We start from the raw sequence: 20,574 nt of genomic DNA, 5'->3' as shown, positions 1-20,574 counted from the left end.
GCATCATTTCAAAGACAAGAGACTTCCTCCTTGCTTGCTTTAGTGATCTAATGATTACTTGAACACTCAGTACTTTGTGTGACAAGCCTGACCAGACAAGTATCAACTTCAAAGCAAACTTTGTGGCAGAATTGTCATCAAAACAGTGCATCTTTGGCCTATGCTAGGTGTTTGTTTGGCAATGCACATTCCCCAGAGCTGGGTATCTGACTAATCTTCTTAAGTCTCTTTGGATCTCTCTTTCTTCCTCCCACCCCCCCAATTTTTCTTTTCTACTGACTATAGAGTCATCTTATAACGTATGTACTATCCTGAGTAACCTTGTATTCCAGGGATAACAGAGTACCTCTGAATAGTCTCCCTTTGTGGCTGGGCTTCTTAGGGCGCATAAAATAGGCTATTAATCTAACTTCATAATGTAGTAGTCCAGTCTTTTTGCCTAGTTTGACAGTAAAGAGATGGATTTTCTCTCCTTTCCTTGCCATGGTAAACTCATTCTTGAATGTTCTTTTCTTTCAGTGTAGCCTTGCATCACGAGCTGAGCTCCATACTCATTGCCAGTGGTTTAAGAGGAACTTTGATTTAATGCTGCACAACAGACTTTCATATATACTTTGGCAAATCTCACATCATTGGTGACACATGGTAGCTGCTCTCAGACCAGTGAACTAACTAACACCTTCCACTGTAAGCAGGAACTATTCCCAGGCCGCCTCCTGTAGAGGCGTGTCTGAGGTACAGAGGGATGTACCGGGGCAGAGAGGCCCAAAGGAGCATGCGCCGAGGTTCACAGCCCCCATTGGGTAAAGGGATCACATGGTTATGGGATATAAAAGAGTGCGGGAAATTCGAATAAAGGCTCTTTGATTCCACCAGCTCCGGAGAGCGTGTAGTTATTCCTTATCATATAAGGACAGCGTCCACGTGGACGCAACAGCCTCCTTATTCCCTTTGTCTGTGTGTGACCATGACCTTAATAAACCAGTTATATACACACGTTTTAGAGGGGCTTTGTCTGATGTAACTGCATTCACCACTAATAAGCAGAAAGGTGCTAAGTCTAGCTCAGAAATTCCCTGAATCATAAAGTTCTGGAGGCCATGAGAGTGTGTCACTGTATAACTGCTCTCATAGTTCTTCATCTCCTACTAGAGAGACTCAGAATCAGTATCCTGGGTTGAGTCTAACCAAGTGTTACATCTTAACTGCAGTTTGTGCACCTTCAGAAAAGCCTTGACTTCCCTTTGACTTCCACAAAAAATCTACTGGATCTCCACTCAGGATTTAACATAAACACACAACCTTTTTTTGCCAAGAGGTTGACCAAGTGGCCTGTTTCTTCTGGAATAAGGCAAAAATTTTTACAGTTGACCCAATCCTGGGTTTAAATTACACTCTGCCTTCATCATCAAAATTACTAAGATTATTATTTCCCAACCTACTCAAAGTTCCTTTACCAATTCATACACTGACTTTGTCTTGCCCCTGTCCCAAGGGAATAAGGAGGCTAACAATACTGAATCAATGTATTGCATCAAGTGCTTGCCCTCCAGATGATCATCTGAAGCTGAAGGATCATGCCCACTCCCAGTAAATGAACTCTAGTAAAAGAAGATATCAAAAGTACCTATTCCTTGACAATGGGCAGTGATCTACTTGTACCAAAACAAGATTTCCTACTATTCGTCTCATCTGAATGTTTTTTTGCACTGAGAAACAGACCGGTTTCCTCTGAAAGCAGTTCTCACATACTGTAAATTGCCTGCAATGATGTGCCCGGGTTCACCTTCACGTTATGTTCCACACAGACACAAAATGTTACAGCACTGCTTAGTGTCCGGTGACCACTGACCATGCCTGGCAGAATGAACGAGAGAAAGGAAACAGTGTTCAAGTAGGTACAGCTGTACTGAACAAAATACATCAATGTTTGTGTAGCACCGAGTTCACAGACCAATGCTTTATCATCATGATTTTTCAAGACATTTTTTGGTCTCTCCAGGAAATCTGAAACCAGAATCTTTATCCACTCCTCATTCACACTGCTGCTCTCAAGTCTACCCTTCCACCTCTTTTACTGCCCCCTCCAGGAAAACCATTCTCCTTCAGGAACTCCAGCAGTACCCTGTCCTTTACGGATAATACCCTCCTCCTTTTGAGTTTGTTTTGTTTTATTCTGGAGAACAAACAAGTTCTGGTGTACAAGCAAACAAACACTTGCCATCCCCTTAACCTTCAAGAGGATTAACAGTTAACTGGAGCTACGTTTCCCCCCTTCATGTGACAACTCCTTCTGCCACAAAGATCTGTGGCACTAAATTAAATCCTGCCCCATAGAAACAAATAGCACTTCACTTGGGATCAGCACTTCACTTGAAGTGTATTCCCTTAAAGGCTATACAGCATCTGAGGCATTGGCTCTGAAACATTTATATACAAGATACATTATACACTCAAAACTACCCCCATTCTGATAGAGCTTAAGCACATCAGAGGAACAGGCTATGCAGGCAACTATTTTGGTTTTTTTCTCTTTAAAATTCCTTCTGAAGCCTCTACATCACAAGCACAACAGAAACCTTGAAACTGAGATTACAGCTGCAACCCCACATAAGTACTGCCTTTTCTTTCCCATTCCCACTTCAGTTCAGAATAGTTGTAGTCCAGCAAAACATCTAAACATGTTCTTAAGCTCATGTTATCCTGAACACAGATTCCTTCCTGAGCTGATCTGTTTTTGCAGCCTCATGCAGCACCCAGACCAGTTTTTGGTCTTAAGTGGAAAGCTCTGATTGTGCAACATTTCTGTCACACACATACAATGCTTGTTAACAGAAGACTGTTAATGGTGATTTCCTTCTGACAGAGCAGAGGAAGAGGAATTGTCTGCTAATGTCTGGGTTCAAGCAACAATTTCTTTCCCAGATGTTTTACTGAAGATATTTTATACTAAAACAGGGACAAATATTCATACAAAGCCAATAAATAACATATAGAAAGCAAATGAAAGCTAATGAGTACAACCTCTACTTCCCCATTCTAAACCAAATACTATTAGAGATACTATAGTAAAACCACAGCCAATGCAAAACCCTCTTTCATTAAATATAAGATAAAAATACTGACAACACATATGCATCTCTAAAATCACTATCACTTCAAATAAACCACAAAATTTTCTCGTGTCAGTAGATACCTATACATTTCTTAGAAGTTTGAAAACAGACTTTTTTCTGCTGCTTATCTGGGAGCTATCCTCCATACTATAGTTCAAAACATCAGCTCTAGAAAGACTTTTAAAACCACACATTTACAGAGTACCATCTGTACCCTGTACTAAAGAGAGCAGACTAAAAACTGGGTGTCACCCATCCTGTTCTCACAGGACAGGGAGTTAATTCATTAGTAGTTAAGCCAGTCTAAAAGTCAATTACAAGAGAATTGCAAGCTTCTTAAATCCGACTTCTAAAAACTCTTCAGTTATGTTAATATTAAAAATCGGTTAAATTATCTTCTGTGACAGTGCCCTGAGGCTTTAGACAAAGACACAAGCTCGCTAAAATTTTGAACTGATCTGATTTAGTGACTATTACTGGCACTGACATCATTTCCTCCTGCTTTGGTCTCAGACTTGCAAACCTCAGTTAGTAACACAGAGAGATAGCTTAATGACAGAAGAGTAAAGAGGAAAGGTGAGTAAGGAGAAGAAATTATTTCTAGCACATGCTGATATTCAGAGGAGACAAAAGACCCAAATACAAGTTACAGCAAAGCAAGAAGTATGTAAAAATGATAAAGGATGGAAACACAAAAGAAGAGGTACAACCAGGAAAGGATAAATTTGCTTAATGATTCTTGTAGGGGCAAAAGTGAGGAAATCTGAATTTCATGTAGTGTGGCAGGAAGCCAGGGAATGGGTCAACATATCAAGGCAGTTGCAGAAGCATTTGTGTTAAAGCAGCGTGGTGAGGAATGCAAGAGGAGTGAAGCACAAAATGCCAACAATTACAATATGCAACAAACGATTACAGCCTAGAGAGAAGCTTTAGCTGAGCTGACCATGGCCTACAGCAGTACTAAATAGAAGCCATGAGATACTGTTTGTACAGGCTGATAAGGAAAAAAAAGACCAAAAGGCAGCATGGGAGTCAGTGACAGAAATGCTGTTATGGCTAAATAATGAAGCCAGATAGTGACACAAAAATCTCCCCTATTGTTTTTATATTTGCTTGAAAAGGTAGGTTGGTCTCAGTATGCTATATGGGATATACAGGGTTTATGGAAAGCAAACTGCAATAATCTGTCTTGAGAACAGTTCCAGCTTAACCTGCTTCCAGGAAGGAGCTGCCTGCACACAGCACAATCCCTCCTTCCAGGCAGTGCCTGCATGTCACTGTATACATGCATGACCACATAAGCAAACAAAGCTGCAAACAAAACAAACTGCATGAACATGTCCCGACTTCCCCTCTGCCAGCCAGCAGAGGCCAGAAGCATCTACAATCATTAGATGATTGATACCCCTATGACAAGAAGACAAAATGAAGAAGCCAGTTTTGGAATGACTTGGCAGAGCAAAAGTTACCAAGAAATCACCCAAAGCTTTTGAACCTACTGGCAGGAATCTGATTATGAAGTAAGTAAAAAAATAAGGAAGAGATTAAAAGCAGAAGCTTTAAAGAACTTATGACAGAGAGAAAGAAGTAAGGCACCCTGGTGGGGAGTGGGTAGGTGTGGGTGTGTGAGAGTTGGGGTTTTCAACTCTAAGAAACAAAAGAGCAAAACAGAAGCAGAACATCCTAGGGTTTCCTACCTAGCTGGTAAGGGTTTCCTCCCAAGTGCTGAGTATAGTCAAACAGATACCCCAGGTTAGCCACAGATGGAAATATTTTAAATAAAAATTCAGACATGCTGGTAAGTGACCTGAACAGGGACACCTAGAAGAACTGGAAGAACATGAAGTACAGCAGATTGGAGGAGAGTATCTAAATCTCATGCCATGACACAATTGAACCACAGGGCACAACAACCCAGAACTCTATGGGCCAAGGGAATGCATCAGTTGAGAGTCTAGATCAAATCTCAACATCTTTTGGGTGATGCGCACAGGAAGGGGAGGCAAGGGAACGAGATGATTTAACAAAAGCCGTGGCACCAACTGAATGTAAACCCAGCCAGCTTCTTCTCATCCAAGTAAAATGATTTCTCCACTAAAATCCTTGAATACTCTTTCACATATATTCTCACATCATACATTTTCATTAGATGTAGTAGCAAATACACCTTTCTACATGAAAAGCAAAAGAAAAATAGGTCACAATTTAGAAAGAAAAGAAGTAATTATTTGTGGACCAAAAAAGCTACCAAAGGTACCTTCAAACACATCATGGAGGCTACAGCCTTCTGTGATGAGCATGCCTTGGCACACCTAGGTAGGCAGAACTTTTAATGCTTTAAAAAACACAACTTGAAACAACTCAGAACAACTTTTGATCACATTTGTATGAATAATCAGACGATCTGGGATCTTAATTAACAATAGTTATTATTAAAGGGCAGAGCATGTGATCTTTGCTACACATGCAATACTTTCATTAAGAAATTCAAATTAAGCTGATTCATCAGCCCTACTTAAACCTGATGGCAGTTAGGTTGACAACTAAGTTCCAAAGTGATGCTGAAGCACTGTATTTGTTTTGATAAAAGAACTGGGCTAAGGTTAAACAAATTGTGTCACAATTTACATAAACTAGAATTCACAAAATAATATTAATAACTTGATGCTGTCAAAATTTGCATATCTAAAAAGATGTTAATGTATCTCATTGTGATTACAGACAATGCAGTAATCAAGTAGAGGAGGTAAAAAATAAAACCCAGTTATTTAACACTAAAATCAAGGCACTATATCCTCAAAAACCGTGCTTAGTTAAAGAAAAAAAAACCACAACAGAAATATTCAATTTAAATCAGATACACCAAGTCTGTGAAAGGTGGGAAGCAGAACTATGGACTCTTCTTTAGTAATTCAAATAGCAACATCCAGATCAGGCTTGTTAAGTTTCATTTACCTAAATTTTTTACAGTAATGCAGATAGAGCTATTCATAGAATGGTTTGGGTTGGAAGGGATCTCAAAAGATCATCTAGTTCCAACCCTCACTGCCATGGGCAGGGACACCTCCCACCAGACCAGGTCTTTGACTTGGCAAGATCAGAGATCAAACAGGATGCATAAACCATTTGTCACAGGATGGTGTCTTGCCTACTTAGAATCATTCCTCTGGTCCTACAAGGAGACATGCTTTACAGCGTTCTGTGTCTAAAGGATCACACTGTGAATATAATACAGATATTGCAGGAAGGATGTTTTGTGGCCATTCTGTGGCAACACCAAAGAAAGGGGATCCTGCAGACAAAACCTTCCATTAGCAGTGAAACCTTCTAAAGCATCATCCTCTGCAACACTATAACTGTAAAGCTAAAGCACCAGACTCGAGACTCTCCACAATTTTTAAGACATTTGGAAAATACTGACCTGGAATGTCTGATTGCTTTCTCCTCTAAAAACACAGAGACATACAGTTTTTAGAGGCAGTATTTCAGAACAACAACAACAAAGAGACTTTTCTGAGCAGTTGTCTACTACTAAGTCACCACAGAGCTATACCTGGAAGGTGCCTTGAGAGGAAGCCACAGACTTTTAATGGAAGACAAAACACCTTGACTTGTTGGATGTAAAAATGCATCAGGTATGATTACCTGCACAATGAAAGCACATCCAAATGGTTAAACCTGGTACCCTACCAGGAGCAAAGCATTACGCAAATTGTAAACAGCTTCTACTGGCACACTGTCCCATTTTACTTTCTATTCTGAAAGGTCAGTCATGTCCTAGTTCAGCTAAAACCTATGGTTATTTCATACAAATAAGACTGCTTCACCAAGTGGTAGCTATACTGTTGCTCATACAGTACTAAACCTCTAGTGATGAAAAACAATGTAAAGTGCATGCTCTTTATTAAAGGGTTTTAGTGTCTTACCACTTTAGATCTTCTTATGGAAAAACAAGATTCAAATTAGGGCACAGTCAGATGGGCATTCTGGTATATCCAGCTGTAATCAGTAGCCCACATGAGCTCTGTAATTCCAGTTATTGGACAAACAGTTTGTACTTCCATTAAGTTTCTCCTCATATTTTGGACCCAAAAGGGATCATTGGGATAATATTGTGTGGTCTCTTTCAAGTCAGTGATAAAAGCTCTCACCTAGTCAAGTTGTGCAGCATCTTCATGATGTCTACTGCATCCAAAGAGCACATTCTTAAAAGCAATTGAGACTTAACTCAAAAGACTCACAATGATTACAATATCCTTACAATATTCTTCACTAAACTGTTCCTTGATTAATGATCATGACCAAAAAAAAAAAAAAAAAATAAGTGTTTTACTACTTGTTTCCCATTAGATGAGCCTTTAGCTTCCCAACACTGCATATTACTATGGCAAGAATAAAGTAACCATACAATCAAAAGGACTCTCCTCTGAATATTGTGCATACTGTGATTTCATCACTTTGAAGTTTTTCTCCCTCACTGTAAGACATATTTGCCAGGTCTTCAATTCTTCTTGTACCTCTTCTATGAACACTTCTGAGTTTAACAGCATCCTTTTTAGCCTGGTCTCCTAAATATACAGGTTTAGGCTTTCTGTTTCTATTTGTCCACCAATCTCTCACTGACAATTTCTTTTTTTAATCAGTTGGTGATTTCTGCAAAATTTGAAAAAGTGGTAGATATTTCAAAAGATACTCAAATTCTACTAATTTCGTTAAATTCAAAGGCTTTGCAGAGAAGAAAGCACCACTGGATGTCCCTGGGAAGAAATATGGCAGTTCATCAATTCTCAGCAGCTTTTGACTCATAAATAGTGAGAGTCAGCTGTCACACTGTGCCACCTCTTACCAATATGACGTTTAGGCTGGCAGGGTGGGAAACTGGACAATACAGCAGTGACAAACAACTCAACTAAAAGGGTAAAATCACCTGCAGTGAGTACATCTACAGTTGTATACAGTCTTGTTTCTGCTTGAAGCCTGTATGAAATTACTACAAAACCATCAGCTTGGAAGCAAGTCAACTGTAAAATGAGTTAAAATTAATTGCAGACACTACTGCCTCCAAAAGCTGAGCCTCCTTGACAATTTCTGTGCTTGTTGCATTTTCTTTCAGAATATTTCCCTTTTCTCATGATTAAAGGAGGAACTAGCAACTTTGTACAGCGGGAAGGAGAAGAGTGGGACAGTGAAAATGACTGATCTCAAAGAGCTATTAAATTAAAAATTGATATTAAAAGACTTTTAATCTGACTCACAAGTGCTTTGTATGTTACAAATACACAATTAGCAACGTAGATGAAATTTTTCACAGTAAACTCTTACTGAAATTGCCAGAAAATGGCATTCAAGTCAAAGATTTACAATAAGAAAGGGGAGTAGGGAGAGTATAGTACATGCCAGGTGACCTTAGCACAGTGGACTCAGCAAAGAACTTGATCATAGTATATAAGTAGTTGCATTCTCAGTACAATAATATACCCAGAAGCAGAAACATGATCCCTAGCTCATCCAGACGGAGTAGGGCAAAAGATATTTTCTCATTATTGCCACATACACTGTAAGACTTATTGCAATAACTTCCTCTCAAAAATTCTTCTGTGAACAATGGTGTTAATAAAGAGTATTTCCTCTGTATTGTTTATCATGTCTTTACTTTCCTTATACTTGAAAAAACCCCAAACAAAAAAAAAGCCACCCAACTTCGACACCTGAGGCCTTGTAACTTCCCCTTTACCCTTCAGCTTCCCTTATTCCTATCATACTTTTATGTCCATCCCTACTTCTCTGTTCTGCTACCTAAATACAATGTTGGCAAATATTGCTCTTGGAACAACAGATAAAAAGATGGGCAGAGACAAGTGTGATTTTTAAGTTGAGTCCCATCACACTGCTCCTTTAGAAACTTCTCCAGCACCATTTTTGCTTAAGTGCCTGCCACAGAAGCTGTAGAAATGCCAAGAGTCATTCAGAATGAGGCAGCATAAAAATTTTCAAGAAGGGCAAGAAGGAGGACCCCAGAAACTACAGGTGTGTCAGTCTTGGTGCCTGGTAAAGTTAGGGAGAAGATTATTCTGGCAGGTATTGAAAAACACCTGAAAGACAACACAGTCTTGGTCACAGCCAGCATAGCTTCATGAGAGGAAAGTCCTGCTTATCAAATCTGATTTCCTTTTATGACAAAGTAACCCACCTAGTTGATCAAGGGAAGCCAGTTGATGTAATCTTTTTGGATTTCAGTAAAGCTTTTGATACTGTCTCTCACAGGATCCTTCTGGACAAACTGTCCAGCACACAGCTGGATAAACACGTTGTGTGGTGGGTGAGCAATTGGCTCACAGGTCGAGCACAGAGGGTAATAGTGAATGGGGTGACATCAGACTGGTGACCAGTCACTAGGGGGATTCCACAGGGCTCCATCTTAGGCCCTGTGCTCTTCAGCATCTTCATAAAGGACTTGGACACAGGACTGGAAGGGATACCAAGCAAGTTTGAAGATGACACAAACCTGGGAGAAGCTGTTGACTCCCTCAAAGGCAGGGGAGGCCCTGCAGAGAGACCTCGACAAATCAGAGGACTGGGCAGTCACCAACCATACGAAGTTCAACAAGGGAAAGTGCCAGATTCTGTACCTGGGATGGTGCAACCCTGGATGTACAGACAAACTCCGGAATGAGATGCTGGGAAGCAGTGCCATGGGAAGGGACCTGGGGGTCCTGGTTGATGGCAAGTTGAATATGAGTCAGCAGTGCCCTGGCAGCCAGGAGGGCCAACCATGTCCTGGGGGGCATCAGGCAAAGCACTGCCAGCCGGTCCAGGGAGGTGATTGTCCCGCTCTGCTCTGCACTGCGGCAGCTTCACCTCGAGCACTGAGTGCAGTTTTGGGTGCCCCAATATAAGAAAGATATTAAGCTATTAGGGATTGTCCAAAGGAAGGCAATAAAGATGGCAAAGGGCCTTGAGGGGAAGCAGTGTGAGGAGTGGCTGAGGACACTTGGTCTGCTCAGCCTGGAGAAAAGGAGACTGAGGAGAGACCTTATGGCAGTCTACAACTTCCTTGTGAGGGGAAGAAGAGGGGCAGGCACTGATCTCTTCTCTGTAGTGACCAGTGACAGGATGCAAGAGAATGGTCTGAGTTGTGTCAGGGGAGGTTTAGGTTGGATAGTAGAATAAGGTTCTTCCCCAGAGGGTGGTTGGGCACTGGAACAGGCTCCCCAGGGAAGTGGTCACAGCACCAAGCCTGACAGAGTTCAAGAAGAGTTTGGATGATACTCTAAGGCACACGGTGTGACTCTTTGGGACGGTCCTGTGCAGGACCAGGAGCTGGACTCCATGATCCTTGTGCGTCCATTCCAACTTGGCATATTCTGTGATATTCCATGAAATTTACCTTTGTATTATGCTAAATATGGTGTACTCCAAAGAGCTCATGTTGCAAGACAACTAACTAATTTTTCCAAGGGCCCTACCTCAAACGCAATTGAACTGATTGAAGTGCTCCAGCTGAACATCATTAGAGGACATCAGTGAAGTAAAAAGTATAGACATTTGGGGTACTATCAGTGTATTGAACGTGCTAACAATTCACGGTTCTTGAAATTTTTTACAAATACAGTGACCTCAAGCACATTTAGCAATTAAGTCATTTATCAGAAGGATTTATGCTTGAATAGTTTGCCTCCATTTATAATCCCAGTCTATGTTTACTCTGTGTAAAACAGGAAGTACACTCACGTTATTTAAATAGCAGCACTTACTGTTAAAACTGTTGACTTTAAAGAGTTATATTCAAGTCTGGAATTATAAACTCAGTTTTATACATATTTCACAGGCATATGATGACCATTGCATCTAAAACCAGTGAGCAGTTTAAAACATGTTTTGCTGGAGGAGGGTCTAATCGAAGTTGCTCTTGATTAGGATTATAGAAAAGAAGATACTTGTTTGTGATTTGCATAAACAAAGAATTTAATGAACAGCGGAGAAGCATTGAAGAAAAAAAGCGAACAGTGTGAAACAAACCTCATTTAGTGGGAAATCCAGCAGTAGGAGAAGATAGTATTTCTACACATGGGGAGGTTTGATGAAGAGTGAAGAGTTTAAACTTGATTTAGGCTACAAAACAGCCAAGAGAGGTTATGGTGGGGATGGAGAAGCAAAGGGGAGGCAGTGTAACACAGTGCTACATGAGCTTGGAGAAAAGGAAAAAAAAAATAAAATCATGTACTATGTTAAAGCCTTAGACAGAGATACATATCTGTTCTTTCTCTCTTCCCCTCCTATTCCCCAAATTCCACAGTATTGCAGCACTTCACAATAAAAATACCAGATACTATGTGATCTAACCTCCAACCGCTTTTTCCCCACCACTTTGTCATGAAACCCATACAAGATTAAAAGCATGATCAAGATGCAATCCTGCAGGAAAAGGCATAGCTTGATGCAGGGTATGCTCTCTAGAGAAAGAAGATTGTAACACATTTTAATAGATGTATGAGTTTATTTAAAATGAAATCTTGAAACCACTTTATGCCTTCATTAGCATTCCCTCCCAGGAGCAAAGAGAAGTTGAACTTTTCCAAAATACTGTGAGTTGACCTGATTGATGCATACATTAAACTGGCCTGCTTGTAGTCAGCAATACCTTTTATCCCCTAACTGATTCAGCTCATACTTCAGGCAGGAAAATAAGATGCATTTGACCCTGCAGCGAGTTCAAAGCTGTATGTCTCTGCAGCGGAGTAGAAACTTCTCTAAAGCAACACAAACATATGTTCTCTAAACCTGTAAGCACAAACCCAAGAGGCAGGGTGGCTCAGAAACCCATTCTGAACGTAAGCAAAGAGCGCCAGGAACTGTAACATCACAGGAAGAGCAGCCACTGCCAGCTCTGGCCTCATGCTACTTCCACACTCAACAGGAGCTGCAGCTTTGCACCAGGCCAACATACCATCAACAACCTGAGTCCAAGTGCAGCTGCCTCGCGTAGTAACAAAACAGTGTCATCAGCACACTCTCTCCATGAAGGAGCACCTCCTGGTTCCTGCTGACATTTTGCAGAACACCACCTCTCATCTGGAAAAGGAAAATACAGTATGGCACACCACACTCAAGAGAGAAGCAAACTCTGCTCTGACAAGTAACCAGAGTTCACCCAGCAGCACCACCACATATTAAACTGGAATACTAGAAGAGATTAAAGAAATTGCACCAAGCTAACGAGTCACAGTGTTTTCTGCATTAAAATTGAATTCAGAAAACACAAACAAACAAAGAACCCCCACAAAACAGCAGAGAAAAACACTATCTAAAACTGGCCATCCTGTCTGCAGTCCTGCTTTTCCTTCTTAACAGCATCAGAAAGAAAGCCACAACAGAAAGCCAACAAAATTTGGTCTTCAGCATCAATAGATACAATATAGCCATGCATTTCCAACTTTTCTCTTTAATCCAACTCTTCAGACAGTCTTTATCTATTCCTGGGATATGATGAAGATAGTTATCTACAAGAAAGCAAACTAGCTCCAACATAAACAAGAAAATCAGGAAACAAGCTAGTTAGTAAAGGAAAATTCTCAGATGACTCCAAGATGATGCCTGTATGTTTTAATGTTACACAAATGCATTTAAATATATTCCATGAGTGAAGGACTAGCTGGACTCCTCCAGTTTTTCAAGGTGACTCCAAATGCAATCACAGGTGACAGCAGAAAACCTTCACCAGACAAGATGGGATCGTGTTTTCCTCTTACTCTTTAGTTAAGAATGCAGACTGCTGATCCACAAGCATGAATGGCCATTATCTCACCACTTCCAGCCAGACTTGACATATGACTTTGCCCTTCATGAGTTGTGACCAACAAAAGAGAGAGGCTGAGCCTCTAAAATTTTCAAAATGAAGCATCATTTACCTTAACCTTAGAAACATCACATTGTGTAAGAGAATTTTAAACAGTTACATAAAGTCAGTCTGATCTAGGGCAATGGTTGTCAACTGGTGAGCAGCAATGCTCATGGACAAGGAAATTCAAATCTGTAATGTGAGCAACCAGTGATGAAGGTCAGATGCTGCTCACTGCATGCTCTGTGCTATATTCACATGGCAGAGAACGCTGGGGAACCATCACCAAGTCCCAGCACACCCCTAGGCAAAGACCTTCTGCTTTAACCACACGAGATAAATGACATCTTCCTCCTTACCTCCCTCTTCCTCTTCAGAAGGCTTTTAAAGCTCTTAAAAGCCCACAGCTCAATCACTGTTCTTTTAATAACCTCTGAAGTGTTTATCTTAGGGATGTCATATCTACTTATTGTTTCCTTTCCTGCTTGCTCTTGCAAACTGCCCATTTAACTTTGTTCCACATGGTCGGAATACATCTTGTAGAGCTCTCAAGAGAGTTGCGTAGCATTTAATTCTTAAATTAATGCAGAGCAGCCACATCTTCCACACCTGAGCTACAAATGTTTCATTTACCAAATAAAATTTCAGCCTTGATAATGTATTTGTAGACTTACGGAACTTAATGGAAAACTGTGGCTACTGAACCACATATGTTGTTATTTAGCTATATAGATGTACTGGGTGGGACAATAGAAGAAGTGGGGGGAGGGGAGAGCTCTCCAAAGCAGATGTTTGCAAGTTTCTTTAAAACTAAGAGACAAGACATAAGACAACATTTGAAGGAGCAGCTGGGGACACCGAATAAATACAGACATTTAAATGTGACTAATTACATACACATGCTGGAATTCTCAAAGGATGATCAGGGAGCCAGGCTCCCAGCTCACTGACTTTCAACAGGAGTTCAGTGGCCTGTTCTTTCAGGCATGCTGCAAGATGTCATCTTGCTAAATACAGAACACTACTTCTAAATGTTGCCTCTAGTAGCTTAACCACAGTGAAGTCTATGGATTTCTACAAAGCTATCTGCAGGAGCTTTCCTCTTTATTAAATAAATACAAATGCATATATCTGCTATTCCTGTTGCTCTGACAGATGAGAGAAAGTCGACTGGACAGCCAAGAGGCCTCACAGCCTCTGGGGAACCACCTTTCTGCGCTGAACACAAATATGCTGCACAGAAACTGCTCTAACGATGGTGAGGAAAGGTTTACAGAAACTAAAGTTTCCTTCTGTTGTGAAGCAGGAAGGCTATCTTGCATATGGAGAGTAGTGGTTCATAAAAAATTTAGAGAGAAGTATGTACCATTGTTTTTCAGATGTATTAATGGAATATGGGTACGCACAGTGTTCATGACTTAATTCAAACACTTCAACCTAGCATGGCTGCAAAAAGACCATCTTTCCCTGGTCCCTGCTGCTCATTTTTCTTCCTCTGCATTACAGAAAAAGAAAAGTGCAGTTTCTAGGATACACAGGATTAAGGCATATTTCAGCTTAAAAAGCACAAGGGAAAAAAAATAAAATACACCATTGCTCAAGCAGCTGCCAGGATCTGTGTGTCAGCACAAAGGGGTGTGTATGGACACAAGCAGCAGGAAGCATGGGAAAGTCTTGACCACTTCTTTCCATGGCCTCAGTATCTTAAAAATGTTCATAAAACTACAGATTGGTTTCTGGCAGGAGACAAACCCATTGACAAACAGGAGGTGACCTTCACCACCAATGGAAGGTAAGGTCAGATGTTGGTAGCCACAACAAGCAGTAGCTGAGGGCCAAGGTGGCTGTGGCTGTAAAAATTGTGGAGGAACACAACATGAGATCTTTTGTGAGTGAAGGACAGAGAGGGGAGAAGCCAGAATATATTGAGTAAGATTTTCTTCTTCCTAGCACTCAAGGTGACTCACTATGCAGCACAACGGTATTTAGTACAAACGCAGTTTCAGGAAGGTACCAGGCCACAAAGGCCATGCATGCTGCCTTTTATCTGACACACACTTGGGCAAGGTCTGTGCTCTCAGCAGGCTGTAAGTCTGCTCTCTCTGTATGATGTGAACATATGCATCAAGCACCTGCATCCCAAGTCCTGTAACTGGGATATGAGGGATTTATGAGGACTCCAGCTGACAATTGTGCCCAAGCCAGTCACCAGGACCACCAGGTTTTGCACCAGTTCCACAGAGGGAGTCCACAAGTAGCAAACTGTTCCCAGAAGGAACATGCAAGTGCGAGTTGTGGTTCTTACAGAGGAAGACAGCAGAAGTTGGTGGGGGACACAAGCAGTTTGAGTGTGGTGCCTACATCTGTACTGTCAATGTAACTTGTAAATCCACTAATGCTTCTCCTTGTAATCTCTTTTGCAGGGATTCAGTCCAACAGATTGTGCTGTAGCAGCTGGCAGAGACTAGGGCCTCTGAAGAGCTTTGATGAAGCACAACAGCTTAGTGGTTTAAGACTAAATGAAAGTATTGAATGCTTCCTAAGGAGAAGCTATTAGGTAACAGTTTTTAAACTGCTTTTTTTGCTTCCTCTGCAGGGGCTAAGGAAGCAGACATGCCTTTTGCATTTTAAAATAGTCTACTACTTAATGTTCAAGAGCTCAGCACCTAACTTCAATTTGACCTTCCACTAAGATGAATTTTTCCATCCATTCATCCAGCTGATTGTTCACGGTGTGCTCCATGGGACTGTAGACTGGCTCAGCAAAGCCCCAGCCACTTTCAAGGCTTTCTGGAATGCAGAGGTGGCACTGGGAACAGGCTCAGAGGACATGCAGACAAAAACCTATGGCTAAGCTTGTAAGAAAACTGATCTTTATTTATTTTCTGGAGAGGTAAAAAAGTTTCCTAATTAGGCCTAATCTTCATTCAGCCTGTGTATGCGGTCTTTGAAAACAAGCACTGTTCTGGGGCTTAAAAAAGGCAGGTGTCTCTGCAAGCACCTTTTGGTCTCCTTGCAAACCTGAATTGTTTAATTAGTTATATCTATGACATCATTTGAGAGATAGTGTTTATCTTTGCAGCTAAATGCTTCATTAAAAAAAAATATTATTTTTTTTATAGGTGTTAGATTCATCAGAAGAGTCTAGTTTTAAGATTGAGTGATTCTAGGTTCTCACTCATGGTTTTAGAGCCTTGTCTTACTTGCTCACTGTAAGAAATCATAAGCTGTTCACAAGGAAATCAGTTATTTTCACAATACTCAACTGGAAGCTGCACTTTCCTAATACACCCAGTCTCTGCTTTTCACTCATGACCTACCTATAACAAAGGTTCTGCCTCCCCTGCCTTTGCTGCTCTCCCCACTGGCAAATTCCAGCTACACAGACATTTAGTTGAGCATTGCTTAATTACCACACTCTTTTCTTACATGCCTAAGCACTAGAACCAAACCAACTATGAACAAACCTGAAGGAGATTTCAGATCATGTGGAAAAATGTTAAGAACTGCAGTTTGCTCTACCCCTTCCTAAAGCAAACAGTGTGGCATGAAGAAAATGGTGGACTACATAATGAAGTGCTTTTTTTCCCCCTCATGTAATCATTCCCCTTTCTCATTCCCCTTCATCATTCCCTTTTTATTAATCACACACATGAGACATTGCCATGAAGACCTGCACCAATGGAATTACATACTCTAGAAATATTTTTCCCCCTTATTTCTTTATCTAAGCTGCTAAGCGCTACTCTCACCACTCAAATAACAAATAAACATGGAAACTAGCCAAAGCCAAACAGAGTGCCCAGGTCAGATACAGAAGAGAAGGTGAAAAAGGGAAAAGTTAGTATCAGCAGACAAAAGCTTGCTTGAGCTCTGAGTTTCAAATTTTGTTTCCAAGAGCCAAGGGCTCATTTACTGAACAATACCTTGCAAATCATGGTTACAAAATGCTTTGCAAACCAATCTAAGTTTTTTCTCTGCATTGTAAAAATTTAATGGAATAGTCTTCAAATCATTGCCATATAGGCAAAAATTTGAATAAAGACTTAAAACCTGTCTGGCTAAATGAACAGACAGGTAGAAAAACATGCTGCACACTGCCACACTGCACACTGCCACACTGTTAAAAGTAGTCACTCCCTTACTGCTTTCCATGAAGCAAGAAGCTGCATGTATTACATATATAGCAGGACCTTTTCAGACACCTATTTCTAGCATTTCAGGACTTTCACTGAAAAATCCATTGGTACTCTAATGTTATCAGGTCTCACTTAACAGAAGACAAAACCCTTAAAAGAAAATTGGCTGTGGCATGACACACGCTCTTGGAACAAAACAAAGGGAGGCAAACACTTTGGAAGGCCCTTCTGTATACCACCTAACTATTCAAAATAGAACGTGGTGAGAGTGGAAGGACGTTTCAGCTAATTTATGTTTGCAGAGTCACAGACACCACAGGGTCTTAACCACAACTGGGGTTCAAAAGACATGGACAGAGGCCTCTGTGGCTGTATCACTCCTCTAAGGAGTGCAATACATATCTCCAGAAAGGCCAAAGCAAAAAAACCACCCAACCTGGTACTCAGTATAACTGTGCTCTCTTCTCTAGGCATAGTATCCTCCAGGCCTGCTCTGAGGACAATTCAAGCTCAGTGATAAGTCCACTGTCCTGTATGTCACACATGCTATACTCTCTCTCACAGCAGACACACACTGGAGTACAAAGGCAAGAAACTGCCTTTTCCCACCTTCTATTTCCCCCTCTTCTGCAAAGTGTTAGGACCTACAGCAATACAAACAACACTTCAACAGAAGACACCAGCCTAGGACTTGGTAGATACTTGGTAGTTTGTGCTCCTATTTCTCAGAACGTGGTAATCGTTTGGTCATATTCAAACTGTGCAATGGAAAATTACATGACAGGTAGCAGTTAGAGGAAGGTTGGGCCCTTCAGGTGCTGCAAAGCTATACTGACATAGCAATTTTTGTTCTGAGATACAGCAGCTACTTAACAAGTTCACTCAAACTCAGAGCCTACAAAGCAACTTTCACCTGACTATCCCTGTTTACTCTGCCTCTTCACAGCAGACAGCAAAGAATTCAAATGTACCTACTCCAGAGCTCTGATAGGACCTGTCAGAAGCCAACCAGCTCTGCCACTGCTTCTGAAGTAGCCACCTGAAAGTGTTTAGTGTGGTCAGAGGGCAATGGTCTTCCAGACTCCTACTCAGAGGACAGCAAAATCTTACTCCTATCTGAGTCCCGTGGCACCTATGTTTCAACTTGAATGAGACTGTATGGCTGATTCTGAGACTGCTTTAAAAACTGATGGCAGACTTGCTTGTTAAGTTAACTCTGTAACATACTGTCACCACACAAGTTGTGCTACAAATTGCTTAACTGGAAAGGTCCTTAATGAAAATAGAAGCACATTATTTTATTACCCTTTGATATCTTTTTAGTATTTATGCTATGACTAAATTGGATAAAAGATTTATTAACATTTAAGGCTATTACGAAGAAAATGATAACGTGGAGAGAAGGAGAAAATGAAAAAAAATCTCGCATTCCATAAATTCATCAGGATATTGCTGATTAAGAACATTTAATGTCCAAATCAATGTTTTGATTCCTCCAACTATTTTTAAATAAATACAGCACATCTGTGTGTTTCTCATAACTCTGCAGTTACATTTCAAATCCTACCGTGTTGCAAGTTTATGGCAGACGACACCAGTGTCTGTTATTACTTCACTCAGCCTCAGCTCCAGGTGGACCTTCCCCTGAAACACACCAGAAATACCAAAAAGTTAGTTTTATGCATAGTCAGTCAAACCATTCCAACTTAAACTAAAGCAAGCCAGCTAGTGCAAGTAATTCCAGAAGCAGCATAAAGATTAAGTAACAACTGTGTAACTAAGGTCTTTCAACTACCAGAGAATCCAGATTAGTAGCCATTTATGTACATTTCAATGCATACTTCCCACCATTATCTTATCTCTGTATGTTTTACCTATTAAAGGATAAGGAGTATCACAAAAAATGTTGTGTTGGAGCTTTATCTATAATTAGCATTTCAAATATTAAGCAAGTATCTACAATACTATCATTGAAAAGCTACCACAGAAGTGCATTATAAATTAATGCCTGTATGTTTTAAACATTATAAAAATAAAATCTATTAAACAATATAAATTGTGACACAAGTATCAGCAAAACTATACTGAACAATGAAAAAAAACCCACAAAAAAACATTCAGCCATGTTGAACGCTATTAGACAGTCTTCATCTCCTTACCACCACACTAACTTTATTATGACTTGGGTTAAGACATTATATATCAAAAGCTGGTGAAGGCAGTTCAAAGCACAGCTAGGAGTGCAGCAACAATTAAGTAGCCTGGTCCTCTTAGGCTGAGCAGTATAAATAAACCCAATGCCTGAAAACTTGTCCTGAAGAAGCCTATGAGATTGTTTCTTACTGCAAACTGATTGTTTCTACAGTCAATTCTCTTCCCTTCCTAGTGTATTCCCTTTCTCAGTGCCATTTTTTCTGCTCTACCTTGAATGCACATTTCACACTTTCCTGCACTTCACTCTTTCACTCTTCAAACCTCTATCACCAACTTATACCTTTAGTATTCTAACTCAGTAACAGTTTTTCCCATGCCAGGGCTGGAACACAGATCTTTCAAGTACATGTGGCAGATGATATTGGTGTTCATCCAGAAAACTAGGAAGACAGCCTCTCCAATCTATATAAAAACCCATGGTTGCAGAGGCATCACAGCAGCTCGCTGGCATTTTGAACAGGGAAGGACCCAAATATGTATGTTAGTTTAAAAACAAGACTCCAGCCAGGTATCTTTTGCCTCACTTTAAACAAAACAATTAAACCCCCCTGCCCAATGTAAAACCCAAAGGTGTTGCATTTCGCTGTCAGACTCCCCGATCCATCTCTTTCAGCAAGACAGGTATCCTCCTTCACCCTGTCAGTGTGTACAAAAGTCAGCATCTGTCACTGGCTTCTGAACTGAAGCCTGTCCTCATGCATAAGAGCAGGCCTTCTCTGCACAAATGCATAAAAAGCCACTTCTAGACCCAGTTCTGAAGGGCTCAGTACCACTGCAGTGCCCACTGTACCCACACATGACAAGAGCTGAGTACACAACCAGCTAAGAACTCTAGTTAAGCACTTTGGTTTTCTGCCTTCTGTTTTACTATCTTTTCCCTTACTCTTCACTGCTCTCTCTTCCACTGGTAAATTGCTTAATTACAGGAGTTAAACCATTAGACTCGAGAACAAAGTTATATTGTGAACGTGTAAAAACAATTGCTGCTATCTTGCATACCACCTTTACTAGAGAAATCAACATTAATACAAGTTTTGAAGAAACTGAGAGACAGGAACAGAGATCTAAAAACTCCAGAGAAAATATCCCTTTGTAGAAAAATACTAGGGGAAGAAAATGTTTTTATAGAAATATTTATGCTTTTTATTTATTGTAGCTTTCATTTTTCTCTTGTGAAGGCTTTGAAAATGGTCAGTTGCTCAAAAAGTGACTCAAAGCTTCATACAGCAAAACAGAGGTCATGGGATCACTAGGACCAGCAACCTAC

General features: G+C 40.6%; 1 protein-coding gene across 2 annotated transcripts in view; it reads right to left on the bottom strand.

Annotated features, from left to right (window-relative positions):
• The window catches only part of RASA3 (RAS p21 protein activator 3), a 128,591-nt gene that overhangs the window by 37,940 nt on the left and 70,077 nt on the right, over positions 1-20,574 (bottom strand). For both annotated transcript variants that reach the window (XM_027675025.1, XM_027675026.1), the window contains exon 5: positions 18,661-18,737. In XM_027675025.1, the coding sequence (XP_027530826.1) occupies positions 18,661-18,737 (77 nt within the window). The remainder of the gene's footprint in view (positions 1-18,660; positions 18,738-20,574) is intronic.

Source organism: Neopelma chrysocephalum, unplaced genomic scaffold (genome assembly GCF_003984885.1).
Source record: "Neopelma chrysocephalum unplaced genomic scaffold, ASM398488v2 Primary Assembly neopelma1_25, whole genome shotgun sequence".
NCBI classification, from domain to species: domain Eukaryota; kingdom Metazoa; phylum Chordata; class Aves; order Passeriformes; family Pipridae; genus Neopelma; species Neopelma chrysocephalum.
The sequence above is the reverse complement of the archived record's forward strand: the minus strand, read 5'-3'. Positions and strand labels throughout refer to the sequence as shown.